Source organism: Bos indicus, chromosome 1 (genome assembly GCF_029378745.1).
Source record: "Bos indicus isolate NIAB-ARS_2022 breed Sahiwal x Tharparkar chromosome 1, NIAB-ARS_B.indTharparkar_mat_pri_1.0, whole genome shotgun sequence".
NCBI lineage: Eukaryota > Metazoa > Chordata > Mammalia > Artiodactyla > Bovidae > Bos > Bos indicus.
In genome coordinates this window covers 153115504-153137209 of record NC_091760.1, presented here as the reverse complement: position 1 = coordinate 153137209, position 21706 = coordinate 153115504, and the positions used below count along the sequence as shown (strand labels likewise).

The following is a 21706-nucleotide window of genomic DNA, read 5'->3' as shown; positions in this document are numbered from 1 at the left end:
TAATGGACATGTTTATGTAAATTGGCGGTAGATAAATAATGATAATTATATAACAAAAATGTCATAGATTGTGTCCTGAATTTTAGACTGAGCTGAACTTGCTAATTGCTCTGATAAGTCTCAATTAGTGCCTCAGTCTGTTTTTAAATTTTATTGAGATATAGTTGACATGCAGTAAGTTACATATATTTGAAGTGTACAATTTTATAAGTTTTGATATGGGTGTACGCCTGTGAAACCATCACCACAGTCAAGATAGTTAACATTCCTATTATTCTCAAAAGATTGTATTTGCCCCCAACCTCTGATCTACTTTGTGTCACTATCGATTAACTTGAATGCTTTATATGGTAGGTCCTTCTTTTGTCTAGCTCCTTTAACTCAGCATAACTCTTCTGAAATTCATCCATCTTGAGGCGTATGCTAATAGTTCATTACTTTCTGTTGCTGAATAGTATTAATTTGTATTGATATACACAGTTTGTTTATCCACTCACCTGTTGATAGAGTTTGAGGGATTTTTTTTTTTATTTATTACAAATAAAGCGGCTTTGAAGGTATGTCTACAAGTCTTTGTATGAACATATGCTTTCCTTTCTCTTGGGTAAATATCTAGTGGCAGAATGTTTGGACCCTATGGTAGGCGTATGTTTCACTTTTTAAGAAACTGCCAGCTATTTCCAAACTGGATCAACCATTATACATTCCCACCAGCAGGACCTGAGAATTCCAGTTTTTTCCACATCCTACCAATGTTTGGTATGATTAGTGTTTTCTAATCTTAAACATTCTAATAGATGAGTATCTCACTGTAGCTTTGATTTACATTTCTGACATAACTCATGATGTTGAGCATCTTTTCATTGCTCCTAGGGAGTCTTTATATCCTTTTGGAATGTCTTTTCAGATGTTTTTGGTAATATTTTGTCTTACTAGATGGTTTCTTACTCTTGAGAGCTCTTTATATGTTCTGAACACAAATCCTCAATCTGTGGCTTTATTTTCACTCTTATGAGTGTTTTTGGAGAGCAGAGGTTTAAAAATTTAATGATATCCAGTTTATCAATTTATTCTTTTATGGATTTTCGTTTTGGTGATATGTCAAAAAAAAAAATCTGTATCTCAGTGTCACATAGATTTTCTCCTGTCTTCTAAAAGTTTTGTTGTTGTTGTTGTTCATTCACTGAGTCATGTCCGACTCTGTTAACTGTAGCACGCCAGGCTCCTCTGTCCTTCACTGTCTCCTGGAGTTTGCTTAAATTCATGTCCATTGAGTAGGTGATGCTAGCTGACCATCTCGTCCTCAGTCTCCCCGTTCTCCTTTTGCCTTCAGTCATTCCTAGTGTCAAAGGCTTTTCCAGTGAGTCAGCCCTTCTCATCAGGTGACCAGAGTATTAGATCCCCAGCTTCAACATCAGTCCTTCCAATGAATATTAAGAGTTGATTTCCTTCAAGATTGCCTAGTTTGATCTCCTTGCAGTCCAAGGAACTCTTAAGAGTCTTCTCCAGCACCACAGTTTGAAAGCATCAATTCTTCAGCGCTCAGCCTTCTTTATGGGCCAGCTCGCAAACATCTGTACATGACTACTGGAAAAACCATAGCTTGACTGTATGAACCTTTGTTGGCAAAGGAATGTGTCTGCTTTTTAATATGCTGTCTAGTTTTGTCATAGCTTTACTTCCAAGGAGCAAGCATTTTTTAATTTCATGGCTGCAGTCACCATCTGCAGTGATTTTGGAGCCCAAGAAAATAAAATCTGTCATTGTTTCCATTTTTTTACCTTCTTTTTGCCATGAAGTGATGGGACCCGATGCCATGATCTTCGTTTATTGAGTGTTGAGTTTTAAGCCAGCTTTTTCATCTCCTCTTTCACTCTCATCAAGAGGTTCTTTAGTTCCGCTTCGCTTTCTGCCATGAGAGTAATATCATGTGCATATCTGAGGTTATTGATATTTTTCCCAGCAATCTTGATTCCAGTTTGTGCTTCATCCAGCCCAGCATTTTGTGTGATGTACTCCGTTTATAAGTTAAATAAGCAGAGTGACAATATAAAGTTTTGTTGTACTCCTTTCCCAGTTTTTAACCAGTCAGTTGTTCCATGTCTGCTTGTAACTGTTGCTTCTTGACCTGCGTACATGTTCTCAGGAGACAGGTAAGGTGGCCTGATATTCTCATCTCTTTAAGTGTTTTCCACAGTTTGTTGTGATCCACACAAAGACTTTAGTGTAGTCAGTGAAGCAGAAGTAGATAAATTTTACATTTAGATCTATAGTCTGAGTTAATAATTGCTTGTGATACAGGGTATACATCAAAGTTCATTTTTTTAATATATGGATATATCCAGTTGTTAACATACTTGTTGAAAATGGGAGTTCCCCAGCAGCCTGGTGGTTTTGGATTCTGAACTTGTACTGACATGGCCTAGGTTCACTCAGTCCCTCATCAGGAACCACACAGCATGGTTCCCTCCCACTTCCCCCCAAAATCTTGAAAACTCTGTGCTTTTTCACTGAATTGCCTTTCATCTTATCAAAGTCAGCCGTGCCTGTGTGTGTGATCTGCTATGGACGCTGTCATGTCCTGTCGATGTTTGTCTGGCTCCACACCAGTACCACACTGCTACGATAGCAGAGTTTTATAGTAAGTCTTGAAATTACCAGCTTTTTTCTCCTTCAAGATTATTTTGGCTATTCTAGGTCCATTGCATTTCTATGTGAATTTTAGAATCAGCTTGTCAGTTTCTTGAGGGAGAAAGAAATCGGGCTTGTGTTAATCTATAGATCAGCTTGGCAAAAATTAAAATTTTAGAAGTATTGAGTCTCCTTACCTTTGAGCAACTTATATATTTCTCTATTTAGGTCATTTTTAATTTCCCTCAGCAAATTTTTTAATTCCATTTTTACTTTTTTTTTTTTTTTTCAGATTTGTCCATATCTTACACATTTTGTTCCTACTATAAATGTTGTTTAATTTCAAAATAGAATAATTTTTCCCCACTCCTGAGGTAATTTTTCTTGAGTACATTGCCCAAGGCTCTGGGAGTGGTAAGTTTCTCGAGCCTGGCTGGTAGGAACAGTACACAGTTCCCTGTGTGAGGACTGAGTCCTGTCTCTTCTGATGCGTGTGTTCCCGTTGGCAATGATATGCACTGCTGTGTTAAGTCACTTCTTCGTGTCCAACTCTGAACCCATGCTATAGCCTGCCAGGCTCCACTGTCCATGGGGTTCTCCAAGCAAGAATACTGGAGTGGGTTGCCATTTCCTTATCACCTCCAAATTGTGTTTTTTGTTGGGATGCATGAGTGTGTGTGAAAAATCTTTCATATTACAATGATTCGTGGCCCCACGGGCCAAAGAACATAAATTAGGTACACAGTCATTAAAATTTCCTCAAGGCAATTAGGAAAGAATAGTCTAAAAAGTCTCTTGGGTTCAAGTGATAAAGAAAAAAAGATTGAAAAGCACTGCTTTAATCATTTTGGGTGGTTCTTTTCACAAGTCTCCACTCGTTACAAGTCCCTTGCACATGTGCTGCTCAGGTCTTAGCACAAAGGATATTGTGCAGGTCTCTAGGATTCTCTTTTTGCATCATCTCTCCACTCTGATACTCTTCCCTGAGAACTCTTATCCTGGTTTTCTCCCCAGACTGCCAGCTCTGTCTCTTCAGCTCAGGGAAATATGCCTATTAAAAATATACTTAGCTCTGTAAAAGCCATTGAGAAGCATTTTACTGATTGAAACAGCTGACATTCCAGTGAGTGTTTTCACACTTGCACCTTACATGTTTTATGGAATGGCAATTTTCTATGATAGTCCAGCAGTCTTTTTGAAAAAGAATTTTTCTACATTAGTTTTCAAAACAATTGTGTTGTATCTGATAATTAAAATTGCCCATTCATAGATGGCATCACCTTTGCCTCCTCTTACTCTTATTGATACGGAATTTTGGTGTTTTTCTTTCTTTCTTTTTTTTTTTTTTTTAAATGAAAAGCAAGTAAGCCTTAGCCTAGGAATATCTGATTGCTGCTAAATGTGTACACCAGAGAGTAAATTCAATGTTTAGGATGGTCTGTGGACTTGTCGTTTTAATATTACTACTGATAGAGTAATATCTAGATTACAACATGAATTAAAACTAGATTCAAAACTTCTTAAATAGAATTTGCTCCAGGGCAAGAATCAAGCCCTCGATTGTGTAAGATGGATAGCACTGGAAAGGGATTTTGGAGGTATAGTAGTTATGTCATTCAGCTGAGACCCCTGGAGTTTGATGTGATCACTTGCATTTAGCAGAGATAGCTTACAAGCCTCATTTTCTTAATGTCCAGTTCCGTTTTCTGTCCGTGTTGTCCCCACTGGCTTCTCACCCCTGTTTCTGCCCAGTGACTTATGATTAGAACAAATGTCTTAGCTTTTCTCTTGTAGCTATAAGTGTGTAAGCCCTTGGTAAATATTTGGTAGTCTGACTTGATAGAATTTGGCATGCTAGTTCACTCCCTTAACAATATTGTGCTGTCAGTTGTGCCGGGTCCCGGGGAGACCATCATGCATGCTCTTCCCCGTGTCGCTGACACTCTGTCCCGGCTCTGGGGGTCAGCTGTGCCCACATTGCTCCCAGCTCTCTCTATCTCGCCTTCCACTTGTGTTCATTCTACCAGTTGCAGCTCACGGCAGTCAGGGCGCTTCCAGTGGCCCACAAAGCCCTCCTTTCCTGGTGTACATATCCTGTAGAACCCCCTATACTGTAAATATGATAGGGTGGCACTTGTGTGAGTCTATGACATCTGGAACAGTTGACTTTCCAAAGGTGAGATTAGCTGGGTGGGCCTGACCTAATGACGTGAACTGTTTAAATCTGGGTCTAGAGTCAGAAACAAAGGGAGTAAGGAATGTGATTTGAGACAGATTCTCTGTTGTTGGTTTTGAAGATGGAGGGGCCACAGGTCAACGATTGTCTGTGGGAGCAGAAGGAAGGAACTTTCTGGTTGGTAGTCAGGAAGGAAGATTGGAACTTCAGTCTCACAACCACAGGAACCAGATTTTGCCTGAATGAGCCTTGGAAGTGAATTCTTCCTTAGTCAGCTGTCCTTTTGTGAGCACAGCCCATTGACACCTTGGTTCCAGCTTTGCGAGCTACCCTCAGCAGAGAACCCAGCCAACACCATACCTGGACTTCTACCCTACAGAACTCTAACCAGTAGATGATTACTGCTTCAAGCTGCTGTACTTACGGTCATTTCTTATGCTGCAATACAAAATGAATATAAGGTTTAAGTGTCTCTTTTTATGGAGCACCTTTCCAGGCCCCCCGGGTGGTATTATGTCACCCCAATCAGATGGCTGTATTGCTTTGAACATCTTTGTAACATCTTAATTTAGTTGTGTCATGTTCAGTAACTCTCTGGAGATAGACACCTTGTTTGAATTCTCTGTATTTACACCCAGCATAGTCATCCCTAATCGGTAGACTATTGGTTCTAGGAACTCCCCACTGTTACCCTATCTCATCTGCCAGATAGCCAAAATCTGTGCATGCTCAACAAGACCCTTGTATGAAATAGTAGTATATGCCATTTGTATAACCCATATACATCCTCCCATTCTCCCATATACTTTAAATCATCTCTAGATGACTTACAATATCTAATACAGCATAAATACTATGTATATAGTTGTAAATACAATGTAAATGCTATGTATAGCCGCTGGCCTGAGACAAATTCAAGTTTTGATTTAGGGAACTTTCTGAAATTTTTTTTCTCAAGTATTTATGATCCAGGTATACAAAGGACTGACTATAAGTTCAATTCTGTTCAGTTGCTCAGTCGTGTCTGACTCTTTGTGACCCCATGGACTGCAGCATGCCAGGCTTCGCTGTCCATCACCAACTCCTGGAGCTTGCTCAAACTCATGCCTATCGAGTCAGTGATGCCATCCAACCATCTCATCCTCTGTCATCCCCTTCTCCTCCCGCCTTCAATCTTTCCCAGCATCAGGGTCTTTTCAGATGAATCAGTTCTTTGCATCAGGTGGCCAGAGTATTGGAGCCTCAGCTTCAGCATCAGTCCTTCCCAATGAATATTAAGGACTGATTTCCTTTAGGATGCCCTGGTTTGAAATCCTTGCAGTCCAAGGAACTCTCAAGAGTCTTCTCCTAACACCACAGTTCAAAAGCATCGGTTCTTCGATGCTCAGCTTTCTTTATGGTCCAACTCTCACATTCATACATGACTACTGGAAAAACCATAGCTTTGACTAGATGGACTTTTGTCATCAAAGTGATGTCTGCTTTTTAATATGCCATCTAGGTTGGTCTTAGCTTTTCTTGCAAGGAGTAAGCGTCTTTTAATTTCATGGCTGCAGTCACCATCTGCAGTGATTTTGGAGCCCAAGAAAATAAAATCTGTCACTGTTTCCATTTTTTCACCTTCTGTTTGCCATGAAGTAATGGGACCGGATGGATGCCATGATCTTCGTTTTTTGAGTGTTGAGCTTTAAGCCAGCTTTTTCGCTCTCCTCTTTCACTCTCATCAAGAGACTCTTTAGTTCCTCTTCGCTTTCTGCCGTAAGGGTGGTGTCATCTGCATATTTGAGGTTATTGATATTTCTCCCAGCAGTTTTGATTCCAACTTGTGCTTCATCCAGCCCAGCATTTTGCGTGATGTATTCTGCGTATAAGTTAAATAATCAAGGTGACAATATATAGCCTTGATATACTCCTTTCCCAATTTGGAAGCAGTCTATTGTTCCATATCCGGTTCTAAATGTTGCTTCTTTACCTGCATACAGATTTCTCAGGAGGCAGGTAAGGTGATCTGGTATTCCCATCTCTTATTAAAGAATTTTCCACACTTTGTTGTAGTGTCAGACTTTATTTTGGGGGGCTCCCAAATCACTGCAGGTGGTGACTGCAGCCATGAAATTAGAAGACGCTTACTCCTTGGAAGGAAAGTTATGACCAGCCTAGATAGCATATTCAAAAGCAGAGACGTTACTTTGCCAACAAAGGTCCGTCTAGTCAAGGCTGTGGTTTTTCCAGTAGTCACGTATGGATGTGAGAGTTGGACTGTGAAGAAGGCTGAGCGCCGAAGAATTGATGCTTTTGAACTGTGGTGTTGGAGAAGACTCTTGAGAGTCCCTTGGACTGCAAGGAGATGCAACCAGTCCGTTCTGAAGGAGATCAGCCCTGGGATTTCTTTGGAAGGAATGATGCTAAAGCTGAAAGTCCAGTACTTTGGCCACCTCATGCGAAGAGTTGACTCATTGGAAAAGACACTGATGGTGGGAGGGATTGGGGGCAGGAGGAGAAGGGGACGACAGAGGATGAGATGGCTGGATGGTATCACTGACTCGATGGACGTGAGTCTGAGTGAACCCCAGGAGTTGGTGATGGACAGGGAGGTCTGGCGTGCTGCGATTCATGGGGTCGCAAAGAGTCGGATGCGACTGAACTGAACTGAATGCAGTCAAAGGCTTTGGCGTAGTGAATAAAGCAGAAGTAGATGTTTTTCTGGAACTCTCTTGCTTTTTCTGTTATCTGATGGCTGTTGGCAATTTGATCTCTGTTTCCTCTGCCTTTTCTAAATCCAGCTTGAACATCTGGAAGTTCTTGGTCACGTGCTTTTGAAGCCTTGCTTGGAGAATTTTGAGCATTACTTTGCTAGTGTGTGAGAGGCATGCAGTTATGTGGTAGTTTGAACATTCTTTGGCATTTCCTTTCTTTGGGATTGGAATGAAAACTGACCTCTTCAGTCCTGTGTAGCCATCTGTAAAGTGTTAGAAATGAATGAATAATAAGACATAATCTTCGACTTCAGCAGGTTTATAACCTTGAGTTTGGCTGTGTTGTTGTAGGTGTTTTCCTTTGTGTCAGGCGTATGTTGGTTTTGGTTTTAGGACAGGAGCAATCTTCTGTCAGTTGTTTAATCTCTTACGTCGCGTTCGACTCTTTGTGACTCCATAAACTCCAGGCCACTAGGCTTCTCTGTCCATGGGATTTCCTGGGGAAGAATGCTGGAGTGGGTTGCCGTTTCCTTCTCCAAGGATTGAACCCTCATCTCCTGCGCTGGCAGGCAGGTGCTTCACCACTGAGCCACCAGGGAAGCCCCTACTGCTGTCAGTTGCCCAAGTCCTTTGAGCTAAACTGGCTTCCTTTCTTGTATTCCCATCAGTACTTGCTTAGACAGTTCAAATCACTTTAACATAGGAAGGGTGAATTCTTTAAAAAAAAGGCGGGGGGGGGCCGAAACCAAAAAATACGTGCACTTGAAGTGCAGGCAAGCAAAGGCTCTTATAAAGAGTAATCTTACCGTATGCCCCGTTCTGCTGGAGGTCTGTCAGGAATACTGACTGTAAAGGGGACGGCGGGAGGTGGGCTTGCTCTGCCTTGTTCTCTGCCAAAGGCTCCCTCAATGCGGAGGGATGGATGTTGGTTCTTAAGGAAGGCATTTAATTAAGTTTTTAACATTGCATTTCCCTGCCAACCCTCAAAAGCCAAACTTTACTGTTGAATGACAAGTCTAACTCATAATCAGTAAATAAAAGTAAAGTTTGCAGGATTGCTGAGCAAAGCTGACAAGCAGCACAGGAAACAATAGAAAGGTCACAGGTGAAGAGGGGATTCAGGGACGTTACTCTGTATTAAGAACTGCCTAATAAAGCCAAGAACTGTGCAATAAAACCATTTCTTGATAATATGGGCTTCAGTTTTCATTCAGGTCATGCTGCCAGAACAGCACACAAAAACAAGTCTAGCTACCTAATACATTGGTAAACTGAAGAACCTGTACTAGCCAGAGTCGGATTTGGGGAAGGAAACTTCTGATGTTCCATCCCATCCCAAATCATGTATTCACAAATAAAATATTTTAGATGATAATTTTAGAATATCTACTGTGAAAGTGAATGATTTGAGTCAATTAAACAAATACACGTTTTCATTAAATTACAATGATGAAACCTTGAGAGATTTTTTCATATCTTAGTATAATTACTTTTGGAGGAAAACATGTAAATTACATAAATATTTTATTAATGTATCATTTTTTTCCCTCAGTAGTTTTTCTAGAGACTCAGTGATTTGAATATTTCTTACCTAAGTGATAATGCAGCATGTTCCTTTGTACAAGCTCAAAAAATAATTATCTATTCATTTTAAAATATATTTGTCTTTGTATATAAGAAAACAGTTACAAAATTCTATTTGTCAAGCTTTTATCATTAGTTTGGAAGATAGATATGTACAGTGAGGATTTGGGGATTTTGTTTACATAGAAACTGTATTACATTAATTCTTTTATTTGAGTTTTTTCAGATTGCCTTGAGCAAATTTCTGGTAATAAAATTTCTATTTTTATTCTTAATTCCCTTGTAGATCCAAATGATAGTTGGGGGAAAGGCATGGGTGTAAGGGTGAGTAGCTTTCTTTTCCAATACTCAGGTGACTTTCATTTTCGTTTCAAACATTAGTTCAGGAGAGTGAAACTTGACAAACCAACAAAAGAAGCTACTTTTCTGAAGCTGAAATATCATTTCAGAGTCTGTGTCTTCTGCCAATTTTTTGATGTATGTTTCCTCTTAGTTCAAATGTGTTTTAATTGATATTTTGAAAGAATGTTGAAGCACTCATATCTAAATTTTTCTCCTTTTAATCTCTTTAAAATTATGAAATATAGATCACTTAAAATGTGTAAACAAGTAGAGAATATAATGAATTATTTAAATGTAACCTCTACCCAGATCAAGAAACAGAACATGCTGGCACCTCACAAGGGCCCTTGGTGCCCCCTTAGTGACTAGAGCTGTCTCCTCCCACACCACAGTGTGACCAGTAGCCTGACTTTATTATAGTCTCTTTCTTAGTGTTCTTTTATAATTTTGCCACCTAATTATTCTTTCCTAAGCAATATAACTTAATTTTGCATGTTTAATTAAATGAGTCATACCACATGTATTCTTCTGGATCTGGATTCTTTTGCAGAAACTATCTCATTTAAAAAATTTGCCTGTGTTATGTGTTGCTAAAGATTGTTCATAATATTCCACTGAATGCTTGCACCACAGTTTATCCGTGTTCTTCTGTTGGTGGATAGTTGGGTTGTTTCCAGTTTTTGCCTTTTGTAAACAATGCAGCTGTTCATAAGCTTGTCCATAACCATGCATTTCTATAAGGTATATATGTAGGCATAGAATTCCTGATATTTAAGGCTATGCATATATTCAACTCAATAGAGAATGTCATATTCTTAAACAGTCTGCACTCCCATTAGCACTGTATGATAATTCTTGTTGGTCCACATCGTGGAACCATGTTCTTGGATTTTGTCATACTTCCTTATTTAGCCATTCTGTGGTATGTGGTAGTATCTTATTATTTATAAAGTTGGAGAGGTGTTTGTTTGTTTTTTTTTTTTTTTCTTGTAATAGTGTCAGGTACCTTTTTATATGTTCATTGGACATCTGTATAGTCTCTTGGGGCTTCCCAGGTGGCTCAATGGTAAAGAACCCACCTGCCTATGCAGGGGATGCAGACTCAATCCCTGGCTCAGGAAGATGCCCTGGAGAAGGAAATGGCATGCCACTGCAGTATTCCTGCCTGGGAAATCCCATGGACAGAGGAGCCTGGTGGGCTACAGTCCATGGGGTCACAAAGAGACAGAGACACGGCTGAGCGCACACACACAGATGAAGTACCTGTTAAACACTTGCCTGTTCTTTTTACTTCTCTCTCTCCGTACTAATTTGTGGCAGCCCTTAATATGTTCTGGATGTGAACCCTTTGTGAACCGTGTGTTTTACAGATACCATCTCCCATTCCAGTTTGCCTTTTCATTCTTTATTGTGTCATTGAACATATCTTAATTTTAATGTAGTCAAGTTTTTCAGCATTTTCCTTTATTGTTAATGATTTTGAGTTTTTGTTACCTCAAGAAGTCTTTCCTTAACCTAAGTCACAAAGGTAATGTATTTGTTTCTGATAGCTTTATCATTATACTCTTTAAATTTAGCTTTATGATACACTTGTAGTTAAATTAGGCATGTAACATAAGTTAGTGGATTTTTTTCTTTTTCTTTTCCAAATGGATACTACATTATCCCAACACAATTTAATTAGCCCCATTTTGTTGGACTCTTTTCTTATTTTTGAATTTTGAAAGTACTTTGTATATTGCAAATGCAAGTTCTCTGTCAGATGTGTGATTTACAGATGTTTTCTGCCAGTGTATGTCTTGTCTTTATCCTCTTAACTGATATCTTCCTTTAAACAAAAGTTTTTCATTTGATCAAATTTAAAATATCAGTGTCATGGACTGTGCTTTTGGTTTCATATCCAAGAACTCTTTGCCTAACCTACATGTTTTCTCATGTCTTTTTTTTCTAGACGTTTTAAAATGTTGGATATGGCAGTTAGGTCTACGATGTTTTTGAGTTAATATATGTGTTAGGTATTAAGTATAGATTAATGTTAATGTTTTTGGCACGCAGATATCCAGAACCATTTGTTTAAAAGATTATACATCCATTCAATTGATTTTGTACTTTTGCCAAAAATCAGTTGATTATATTTGTGTGAGTTGATTTCTGAGCTCTTTATTCTGCTTATGGCTCTCCCTTTTGATACCATACTGCCTTGATTATTGCAGCTTTGTAGTAATCCTTGAAATCACGCACTGTGAGACTCCCAGCTATGTTCTGTTCTATCAAAATTGCTTTGACTATTTTAACGTCTTTGCCTTTCCTCATAAATTTGAGGTGGTTATATCTACTATAAGTCCTTCTGGGATTTTGATTAGGCTTGCATTGGATCTATAGATCAATAGATCAAATTAATATGTCAGCAATAATGAGTCTTCCAATCTGTGAACATGGTTTCTCTCTCTATTTAGGTTGTCTTTATTTCTTTCATGTTTTGTGGTTTTCAGCATACAAAGCTTGCAAAATTTTTGTCAGATTCATATCTAAGCATTTCTATTTTCTTTTTCTTTCATTCTTTCATGTTGTAAATGTACAGTTTTTAAAAAATATTTTTTTACTTGTAGATGTTAATTGCTAGTATTCAGAAATACATTTGTTTTTTGTATGTTAATGTTGCATTCAGCAATTTTTCTAAACTCATTCTAGGATTTTTTTTAATAGATTCCTTGGGATTTTCTCTACAGATAATACTCCTTCTGTGAATAGAGACAGTTTTATTTCTTCTTTCCTAATCTATATGCCTTTATTTCTTTTTCTTTACTTTGCCAACTAGAACTTTTAGTATGAGAATGAACAGAAGTGACGAAAGTAGACAAACTTGCCTTGTTCCTGATCTTAGGATATTAGCTTTAATTTTCGTAAATATTCTTCATCAAGTTATAGAAGTTCCTTTTTATTCCTAGTGTGCTGAGGGTTTTTTAAAATCATGAAGAAATACTTTGTTAAAAATGTGATAATCATGATTTTTTTTTCTTATTTAGTCTAAATTTGTTGAATTATGTTGGTTCTGTTTGAATAAGACTTGTGATCCCAAAATAAACCCCACTTGTGTGTGACGTAGTATTCCTCTAACACGCTGCAGGATTCAGTCTGCTATATATATTTAGTTGAGGGTACTTGTGTCTGTGTTGATAAGTGGTATTAATCTGTGGTTTTCTTGTAGTATCTTTGCCTGTTTTGAGTATCAGGATATAACATACTGGCTTCATAAATTGGAAAGCCTTCCTTCCTCTTCTGCTTACTAGATGATGTTCAAATTTGTATCATTTCTTCCTTACATGTTTAGTAGAATTTGCCATTGAAACTGTCTGGGTTTCAAGTTTTCTTTCTTAGAATGTGTTTTTACCTATGAATTCAACTTTTTAAAATAAATGTAGGACTATTTGAGTTACTGTTTTTTGTCTGTTTGTTTTCCTTTGAGTAATTTGTATGTGTCTTAGGAAGTGGTTGTTTCATCCAGATTGTGGGATTAAAAAAAAAAAGTTTATTTATATTATTGGCTGTACTAGGTACTGTTGCTGTGTGGGCTTTTCTCTACTTGGGGAGCGCCCCCTTGCAGCCCGTGGGCTTCTCGTTGCTGTGGCTTCTCTCCTTGTGGAGCACGGGCTCTGGGCGCGTGGCTTCAGCGTTGTGGCTCTCAGGCTCTAGAGGTCAGCAGCTGTGGCACACAAGTTTCCTTGCTCTGTGACATGTAGGATCGTCCCCACTCAGGGATCGAACCCGTGTCTCCTGCATTGGTAGGTGGATTCTTTACCACTGAGCCACCAAGGACGCTCCCAAATTGTGGGATTTTTGAGCATAAAATTTTTCATAGTACTCCTTTAATCTTTTTGATGTTTTGCTGCTAAGTCACTTCAGTCATGTCTGACTCTGTGTGACCCCATAGACGGCAGCCTATCAGGCTCCATCGTCCCTGGGATTCTCCAGGCAAGAACACTGGAGTGGTTGCCATTTCCTTCTCCAGTGCATGAAAGTAAAAAGTGAAAGTGAAGTTGCTCAGTCGTATCCGACTCTTCACTGGACTGCAGCCCACCAGGCTCCTCCATCCATGGGATTTTCCAGGCAAAAGTACTGGAGTGGGGTGCCATTGCCTTCTCCAAGGTATTGATAATCCCCTCTTTGACTCCTGATGCAAGCTTGTGTCTTCTTTTGTAATTTTTGTTAGAGGATTATCAGTTTTAATGATTTTTTTCAAAGAAGCAGCTTTAGGATTCATTAATTTTCTCTCTTTTTCTGTTTGCACCTTCATTAATTTCTATTCTTTATCATTTCTATTCTTCAGCTTGCTTTGTGGTTCTTCTATTCTTTTTCTAGTTTAACTGTAACAGGTTATTACAAAACCTGTGCTATATAGTAGGTCCTTAATTAGTTACCTGTTTTATGTATAGTAATGTGTATCTGTTCATCCCAAACTCCTAATTTGTCCCTCCCTCCCTTTACCCTTTTGGTAACCATAAGGTTGTGAGAACGTCTTTTGTGCTGCTGCTGCTGCTGCTGCTAAGTCGCATCAGTCGTGTCTGACTCTGCAGCCCCAGAGAAAGCAGCCCACCTGGCTCCCCCGTCCCTGGGATGCTCCAGGCAAGAACGCTGGAGTGGGTTGCCATTTCCTTCTCCAATGCATGAAAGTGAAAAGTGAAAGTGAAGTCGCTCAGTCGTGTCTGACTCCTAGCGACCCCATGGACTGCAGCCTACCAGGCTCTTCCATCCATGGGATTTTCTAGGCAAGAGTACTGGAGTGGGTTGCCATTGCCTTCTCTTTTGTGCTAGAAACATTTAATATTTAAATTGTCCTCTGAATACTGCTTTAATTTTGATATATTTTCATTTTCATTCAGTTCAAAATACTTTCTAATGTCCTTTGAGATTTCCTCTTTAGATGGGATATTTAGAATTAGTTTTCCCCTTTTATTCAATATGCTTTACTATTAAAGAATATACTTTGATTTTCAAATACTTGGGGTTTTTCCAAGTGTCTTTCTCTTACTGATTTCTGGTTTAGTTCTGTCATGGCCAGAGTACATCCTTTGTATGATTTCATTTTATTTTATTGTGTTAAGTTATGGTTTTTGGCCCAGAATATGGTCTGCATTGCTGAATGTGTTAAGTGCAGTTAAAAATAATGTATATTCTTTTGTTCTTAGGTGGAATGTTCTGTAGCATTCTGTAAACACTGGCTTAATTGATTAATAGCGTTGTTTAGGTCATCTGTATCTCTGCTAATTTTTCTATTTACTTGTTCTTTTTGGTGCTTGTTCTTTTTGATACTGGGAGAGACGTGCTAAAGTTTTTTATAATTGTGGATTATCTGTCTTTCCCTTCCTGATGAAATCACTTTTTGCTTCCATGTACTTTGAAGCTGTTATTAGGTATAAATACATTAATGTTGTCAATGGTTTTTTGTTTTTGTTGTGTTTTTTCATGAATTGACCCTGTTGTGTTCAGATTATTACATTTAATGTATTTATTGATATGGCTGGATTCTGTTAATTTTGTCCGTCCCTTTTAATTTTTGCTCCTCTATTCCCTCTTTTCTTCTTTTGGATTATTTGGATATACTATTTTTGCATACCTAATGGCATTTTGACCATTAGGTCAAAATTTTATTATTTTCTTAGTAGTTGTTCTAGGGATTGTAACATAAATATATATCTTTTCAGTCAATTTTACCACCTCAAATTTTAAAAAATCCAAAGTCCTTACTCTCCACTCTGTGTTAGATTTGCCATGTAATACATGTAGTACACTGAATTCCTTCCCAAATAACGTTAAAATTTTTTGCTTTCAATAAATCCTGCTTCTTTCATATTTGAAGATCTGTTTCCCTCTGGTAACATTCCCTTCAGCCTGAAAAAAACTTCCTTTAGCATTTCTTACAGACCAAGTCAGCTGGGAATTAATTTCCTTTAGTTCTCTTTTATCTGAGAATGTTTTTATTTTGCCTTCATTTCTAAAGGATCCTTTCATGTCATACAGAATTCTTGTTTGACAGGTTTTTATTTTTTTATTTTTTTTTCAGTCTTCTGAACTCCCTGGTTTCTGATAAGAAATCCACAGTATTTGAGTATTTCTTTTATATGTAACTTGTCTGTAAAAGCAGCCTGAGAAAAACTATTTTTCTTTATCATTGGGTTTAACAGTTTGATACTGGTATGTCTCAGCATGGTTTTCTTTCCATTTATCCTATTTGTTGTTCATTAAATGTATTGAATGTATAAATTTATATCTTTGCCAAAAATTGCAAAATTTCCAACTGTTATTTCTTCAGAATTTTTTTCTTTTCTTAGTTTCTTTCTCCTCTCCATCTAGGACTCCAGTGACACAAATGTTAATTTTTTAATATTTTCCCAAATTGATATTGTATTACAACAGATATTTATGCTGAAAATGTTACTGAATACAAGGATAATTTCTTTAAAGGTATTGACAACTCTTGTTATGTAACTGGGGAAAGTCTTCCTTTTGGTTCAGCTGCTGAATGAAAAAAAAATATTAGTTATATAAATCACTTAAAGAATAACATAAAATCACTTAAAAAGTAAAATGCTGCTGCATAGACTTGACTTTAATACATTTTCATAAACCCATTTAATAAAGTCGATCATTTTGTTTCCCACACCCAAAAGAGGTTTCTGTGTGTAGTATATTTACAGAGCCACATTGATTCCTCAGTTCAGTTCAGTTTAGTCGCTCACTCGTGTCCGACTCTTTGCGACCCCGTGCATCGCAGCACGCCAGGCCTCCCTGTCCATCACCAACTCCCAGAGTTCACTCAGACTCACATCCATCGAGTCAGTGATGCCATCCAGCCATCTCATCCTCTGTCGTCCCCTTCTCCTCCTGCCCCCAATCCCTCCCACCATCAGAGTCTTTTCCAATGAGTCAACTCTTCTCATGAGGTGGCCAAAGTACTGGAGTTTCAGCTTTAGCATCATTCCTTCCAAAGAAATCCCCAGGCTGATATCCCAGGGCTGATCTCCTTCAGAATGGACTGGTTGCATCTCCTTGCAGTCCAAGGGACTCTCAAGAGTCTTCTCCAACACCACAGTTCAGAAGCATCAATTCTTTGGCGCTCAGCTTTCCTCACAGTCCAACTCTCACATCCATACATGACCACAGGAAAAACCATGGACCTTTGTTGGCAAAGTAATGTCTCTGCTTTTGAATATGCTATCTAGGTTGGTCATAACTTTCCTTCCAAGGAGTAAGCGTCTTTTAATTTCATGGCTGCAGTCACCATCTGCAGTGATTTTAGAGCCCCAGAAAATAAAGTCTGACACTGTTTCCACTGTTTCCCCATCTATTTCCCAGGAAGTGATGGGACCAGATGCCGTCATCTTCGTTTTCTGAATGTTGAGTTTTAAGCCAACTTTTTCACTCTCCACTTTCACTTTCATCAAGAGGCTTTTTAGTTCCTCTTCACTTTCTGCCTTAAGGGTGGTGTCATCTGCATATCTGAAGTTATTGATATTTCTCCCAGCAATCTTGATTCCAGCTTGTGCTTCTTCCAGCCCAGCGTTTCTCATGATGTACCCTGCATGTAAGTTAAATAAGCAGGGTGACAATATACAGCCTTGATGTACTCCTTTCCCTATTTGGAACCAGTCTGTTGTTCCATGTCCAGTTCTAACTGTTGCTTCCTGACCAGCATACAAATTTCTCAAGAGGCAGGTCAGGTGGTCTGGTATTCCCATCTCTTGAAGAATTTTCCACAGTTTATTGTGATCCACACAGTTAAAGGCTTTGGCATAGTCAATAAAGCAGAAATAGATGTTTTTCTGGAACTCTCTTGCTTTGTCGATGATCCAGCAGATGTTGGCAATTTGGTCTCTGGTTCCTCTGCCTTTTCTAAAACCAGCTTGAACAACTGGAAATTCATGGTTCACATATTGCTGAAGCCTGGCTTGGAGAATTGATTCCTACCCACCACAAAAAGCCATGTTTGTATTTACTCACCATGTTAGAGTTCAAGCATAGGATTTTCGAGATAAGATCAAATCTTTCTAGTGTATCTAATGATTTTAACTGGTATATTTCAAATCAGGATGAAGACCCACCCCCCTAATAGTAGCTGTGACATCTGATTCTTACTTGATTTTTTTAGCCCTATTCTAAATTAATGTTTAAGGTTATGTATAATACATGTAATTTGCTGGTGGAGCATATTTAGATTATCTATTAATTGAGAATGTATGTTTGATTAAATAGTTAAATATCATGACCTTAGGACATATGCATATATTTGTGACTAGATTTCTTTTTCTCAAGCTGCTGATAATATAAAATGTTATCTTGTGCTGAAGATTAATATTTATAGTTGAGTGAGGACATGTTTGAGTTAGCCTTATTTAAAATATTTGTTTATAAATGGAGACTTCAAAATAAGTTTCACCAAGAAATATGATGAATTGGTGTGTGTATCTTCCTGTTTGAAAGTGAAAGTGAAAGTCGCTCAGTCGTGTCCGACTCTTTCCCACGCCATGAACTATACAGTCCATGAACTTCTCCAGGCCAGGATGCTGGAGTGGGTAGCTGTTCCCTTCTCCAGGGGATCTTCCCAACTGAGGGGTTGAATCCAGGTCTCCCACATTGCAGTAGGATTTTTTACCAGCTTAGCCACCAGGAAAGCCCCTTCCTTGTTTACTAACCATAAAAAACTGTTAATAATTTTAATAAATGTTTTAATAAGCATTAATTTAATAAATTTTAATAAATGTTAATGTAACTTTCAGTTACATGTATTTTCTAGTAGGCAATGTGATATTTTGTGTTTAAATTATCTAATGATTGAGTCTCCTGTTTTATGTGATTCGTTTCTAAGAACTGAAAATGTCTCTTATTCCTGGAGTTTGTACTGTGAGTTTCACTTTATAATTGTAATTACCACAGATAGAGGGCTATAAAAAAGAACATTAAGGTTGTCATGCTATATGGAAATTTTTTCTAAAGTGGGACCATATTTCTACAGTTATATGATAGTTTATGAGTCCTTTGTTACTGCTTTAAAAAATTATGTATTTATTTGTTTTTGACTCACTGGGTTTTCGTTGCCGTTTGGGCTTTTCTCTCCTTGGGTGAGCAGGGGCTACTCTTGGTTGTGGTGCATGGGCTTCTCATTGCGGTGGCTTCTCTGGATGCAGAGCACAGGCTCTAAGCCTTCATGCTTCAGTACTTGTGGCCCACAGGCTTAAGTTGCTCCACGTCGTGTGGAGTCTTCCTGGACCAGGGGTCAAGCCCATGTACTAGATTCTTACCTACCGTACCACCAGGGAAGTCCACTGCTTTGATTTTTAAAATATATTATTTTCTAAAATCCAAATATGTGCAGATATTTACAGCTACACACATGGATATAAAGAATGCTAGCTACCACACTGGTGCTGTTACCTTATTAAACTGTAAGAAGGTAAAGAGATCCAGAATGTACTCGCAAGAGGAACCTTGGCTTCTAAGTCAGACAAACCAGGTTCTAGCCTGTGTGCCCTTCCAAGGTTCAGCCTCTCTGAACCCTGTTTTTCTCATTTGTAAAGTAAAGCAATTGAACTAGGTGACCTTTGAGGCTATTTTTCTGTGCAGTGGTGGCAGCTCTGTGAACTGTTCTACTTGCTCTGTGGATTATAATATACCACTTAAGCCTGGGTTATTTCACAGTGATTTTAGGGGTGACAGCAGGATGCTCCGCCAGATTCTAGCTCATAACACAGCTAGTGATTCCTTTTTCTTTCATTCCATTTGTCTTTTCAGTGGGTTGTAACAAAATTGCTTTGACTTTCTTCTCTAATGGGTGTCTTGCTTCTTCTGATATTTTCCTCATACCGCATTGCCTAGCAAACTCAAAGTAGCAGAGACTTTGGCCTCTTACTTAGTGTTCATTAATTTTCCCCTCCTTCTGGTCAGAGGTCTGACTTTGTGTGGGTGACAGTGACAATAAGGAACAGGACTGAGGAATCAGGGTTATTTTGTTTCTAACAGAACTGAGAGTACCTATGAGAGTAGATAGATCAGCTGAAAATGTGTACAGTAATCTCTAGTCCAACCATTAAAATTTTTTTAAAGTGCAACTGGTAGGCTAAGAATGTAGAGAAAATGGATTTTTATTAAATTCATGCTCAAGTAAAACCGCAAAAGGCAGGAAAAGAGTTGAAGATAAAAATAGAAATAAAGAATGAGGGAAACAAATAGGAAAGTGTAATGAAATAAAGAATGAGGGAAACAAATAGGAAAGTGTAATGAATATAGTAAATATTAATCCAAGTGTATCAGGAGTCGTGCTCTAAATGAGCCAATTGAAAGTTGCTTTCAAACTGTGGTACTGGAGAAGACTCTTGAGAGTTCCTTGGACAGCAAGGAGATCAAACCATTCAATCCTAAAGGAAATCAACCCTGAATATTCATTGAAAGGACTGATGCTGTAGAAGAAGCTCCAATACTTTGGCCACCTGATGTGAAGATCCAACTCATTCAAAAAGACCGTGATGCCAGGAAGGATCAAAGGCAGGAGGAGAAGGGGGCTACAGAGGTTGAGATGGTTAGATGCCCTCACCAATTCATCAGACATGAGTTTGAGCAAGCTCTGGGAGATAGTGAAGGACAGGGAAGCCTGGTATGCTGCAGTCCATGGGGTTGCAAAGAGTTTGACATGACTAAGTATTGAAGAATAGCAATATGTTGTGTATAGGAAACTCACTTTAAACAGAAAGACACATACAAATAAAAGTAAATGGATGAAGAAAAAAAATACCATGCTAACACTGATCAAAAGAAAGCAGACGTATGGGAATGTAAGTTGGTACAGCCACTGTGGAAACATTATGCCAGTACCTCAAAAAACTAAAAACAGTTACCCCATATGATCCAGCAATCCCATTTCTGGGCATATACCCAGACAAAACTACAACTCATAGAGATATATGCACTCCTGTGTTCATAGCACTATTCATAGTAACCAAGACATGGACACAACCTTGTTGTTCATCAACAGATAATGAATAAAGAAAATGTGGCTCAAATATGCAATTGAATACCATTCAGCCATAAAAAAAGAATGAAATAATGCCGTTTACAGCAACATGGTTGAATCTAGATATGATCATACTAAGTGAAGTAAGTCAGACAAACACCATATGATACCACTTATATATGGAATCTAAAACCTGACATAAATGAACATATCCACGAAACATAAACAGACTCACAGGCATAGAGAAACAGACTTTTGGTTGTCAAGGAGGAGAGTGGATGGAAGAGGGATAGACTGGAAGTTTGGGCTTAACAGATGCAAACTATTATATATAGAATGGATAAACAACAAAGTCCTACTGTACAGCACAGGGAACTGTACTCAGTGTCCTGAGATAAACATAACGGAAAAGAGCACTAAAAAGAATGTGTGTGTGTGTATACATATGTAATATACATATATTATAGCTCAGACGGTAAAGAATCTGCCTACAACGCAGGAAACCTGGGTTCTATTCCTAAATTGGGACGATCCCCTGGAAAGGGAAATGGCAACCCACTCCAGTATTCTTGCCTGAAGAATCCCAAGGACAGAGGAGCCTGGCAGGCTATAGTCCATGGAATCACAAAGAGTTGGACACAATTGAGTGACTAACACTTCACTTCATTCATATATATATATATATATATATATATATAACTGAAATTACTTTGATGTGCAGCAGACATTAACAGAACATTATAAATCACTATATTTCAATTTAAAAAAAAGGACAAAGCAGGAGTAGCTGTATAAATTTCAGACACAATATACTTCAAAGCAGGGGTCGTTATCAGGGATAAAGAAGGGCCTTATATAGGGATAAAAGGGTCCATTCTTTGGGAAGACATAACAGCCCTTATATGTATGCATCTAAGAAAAGAGATCAAACTATGTGAGAGAAAAACTGATTGAACTGCAGGGGAAAATAGATGAGTCAGGTGTTAGAGATGGAGACTCCAGCACTCCTCTGTCAGAAATAGATCAAATAGCAAAAAATGAGTGAGGACGTAATCAATAGCACTGGCAAACAGCTGGATATAGTTGACATCTGTAGACTGCTTCATCCAGCAGCTTCAGAGTATACATTCTTCTAAGTTCACATGAAATATTTACCATGATAGAGCACATTCTAGGCCATAAAACACACTTTCTTTAACAAATTCAAAAGAATAGAAATTATATAATGTCTGCTCTCAGAACAAAATGGAATTAAACTAGAAGTCACTAATGGAA

At 38.3% G+C, this 21706-nt stretch overlaps 1 protein-coding gene across 5 annotated transcripts in view; it reads left to right on the top strand.

The window, feature by feature from the left end:
• The window catches only part of ANKRD28 (ankyrin repeat domain 28), a 225751-nt gene that overhangs the window by 99419 nt on the left and 104626 nt on the right, over nt 1-21706 (top strand). For 2 of the 5 annotated variants that reach the window (XM_019964561.2, XM_070797139.1), the window contains exon 3: nt 9374-9411. The exons of 2 other annotated variants lie outside the window; for them this stretch is intronic. In XM_019964561.2, the coding sequence (XP_019820120.1) occupies nt 9400-9411 (12 nt within the window). In that variant the 5' untranslated portion in view covers nt 9374-9399. Of the gene's footprint in view, nt 1-2132; nt 2154-9373; nt 9412-21706 lie in introns of those variants that run through there. One more of the 5 variants, XM_070797138.1, reaches the window with a different exon arrangement.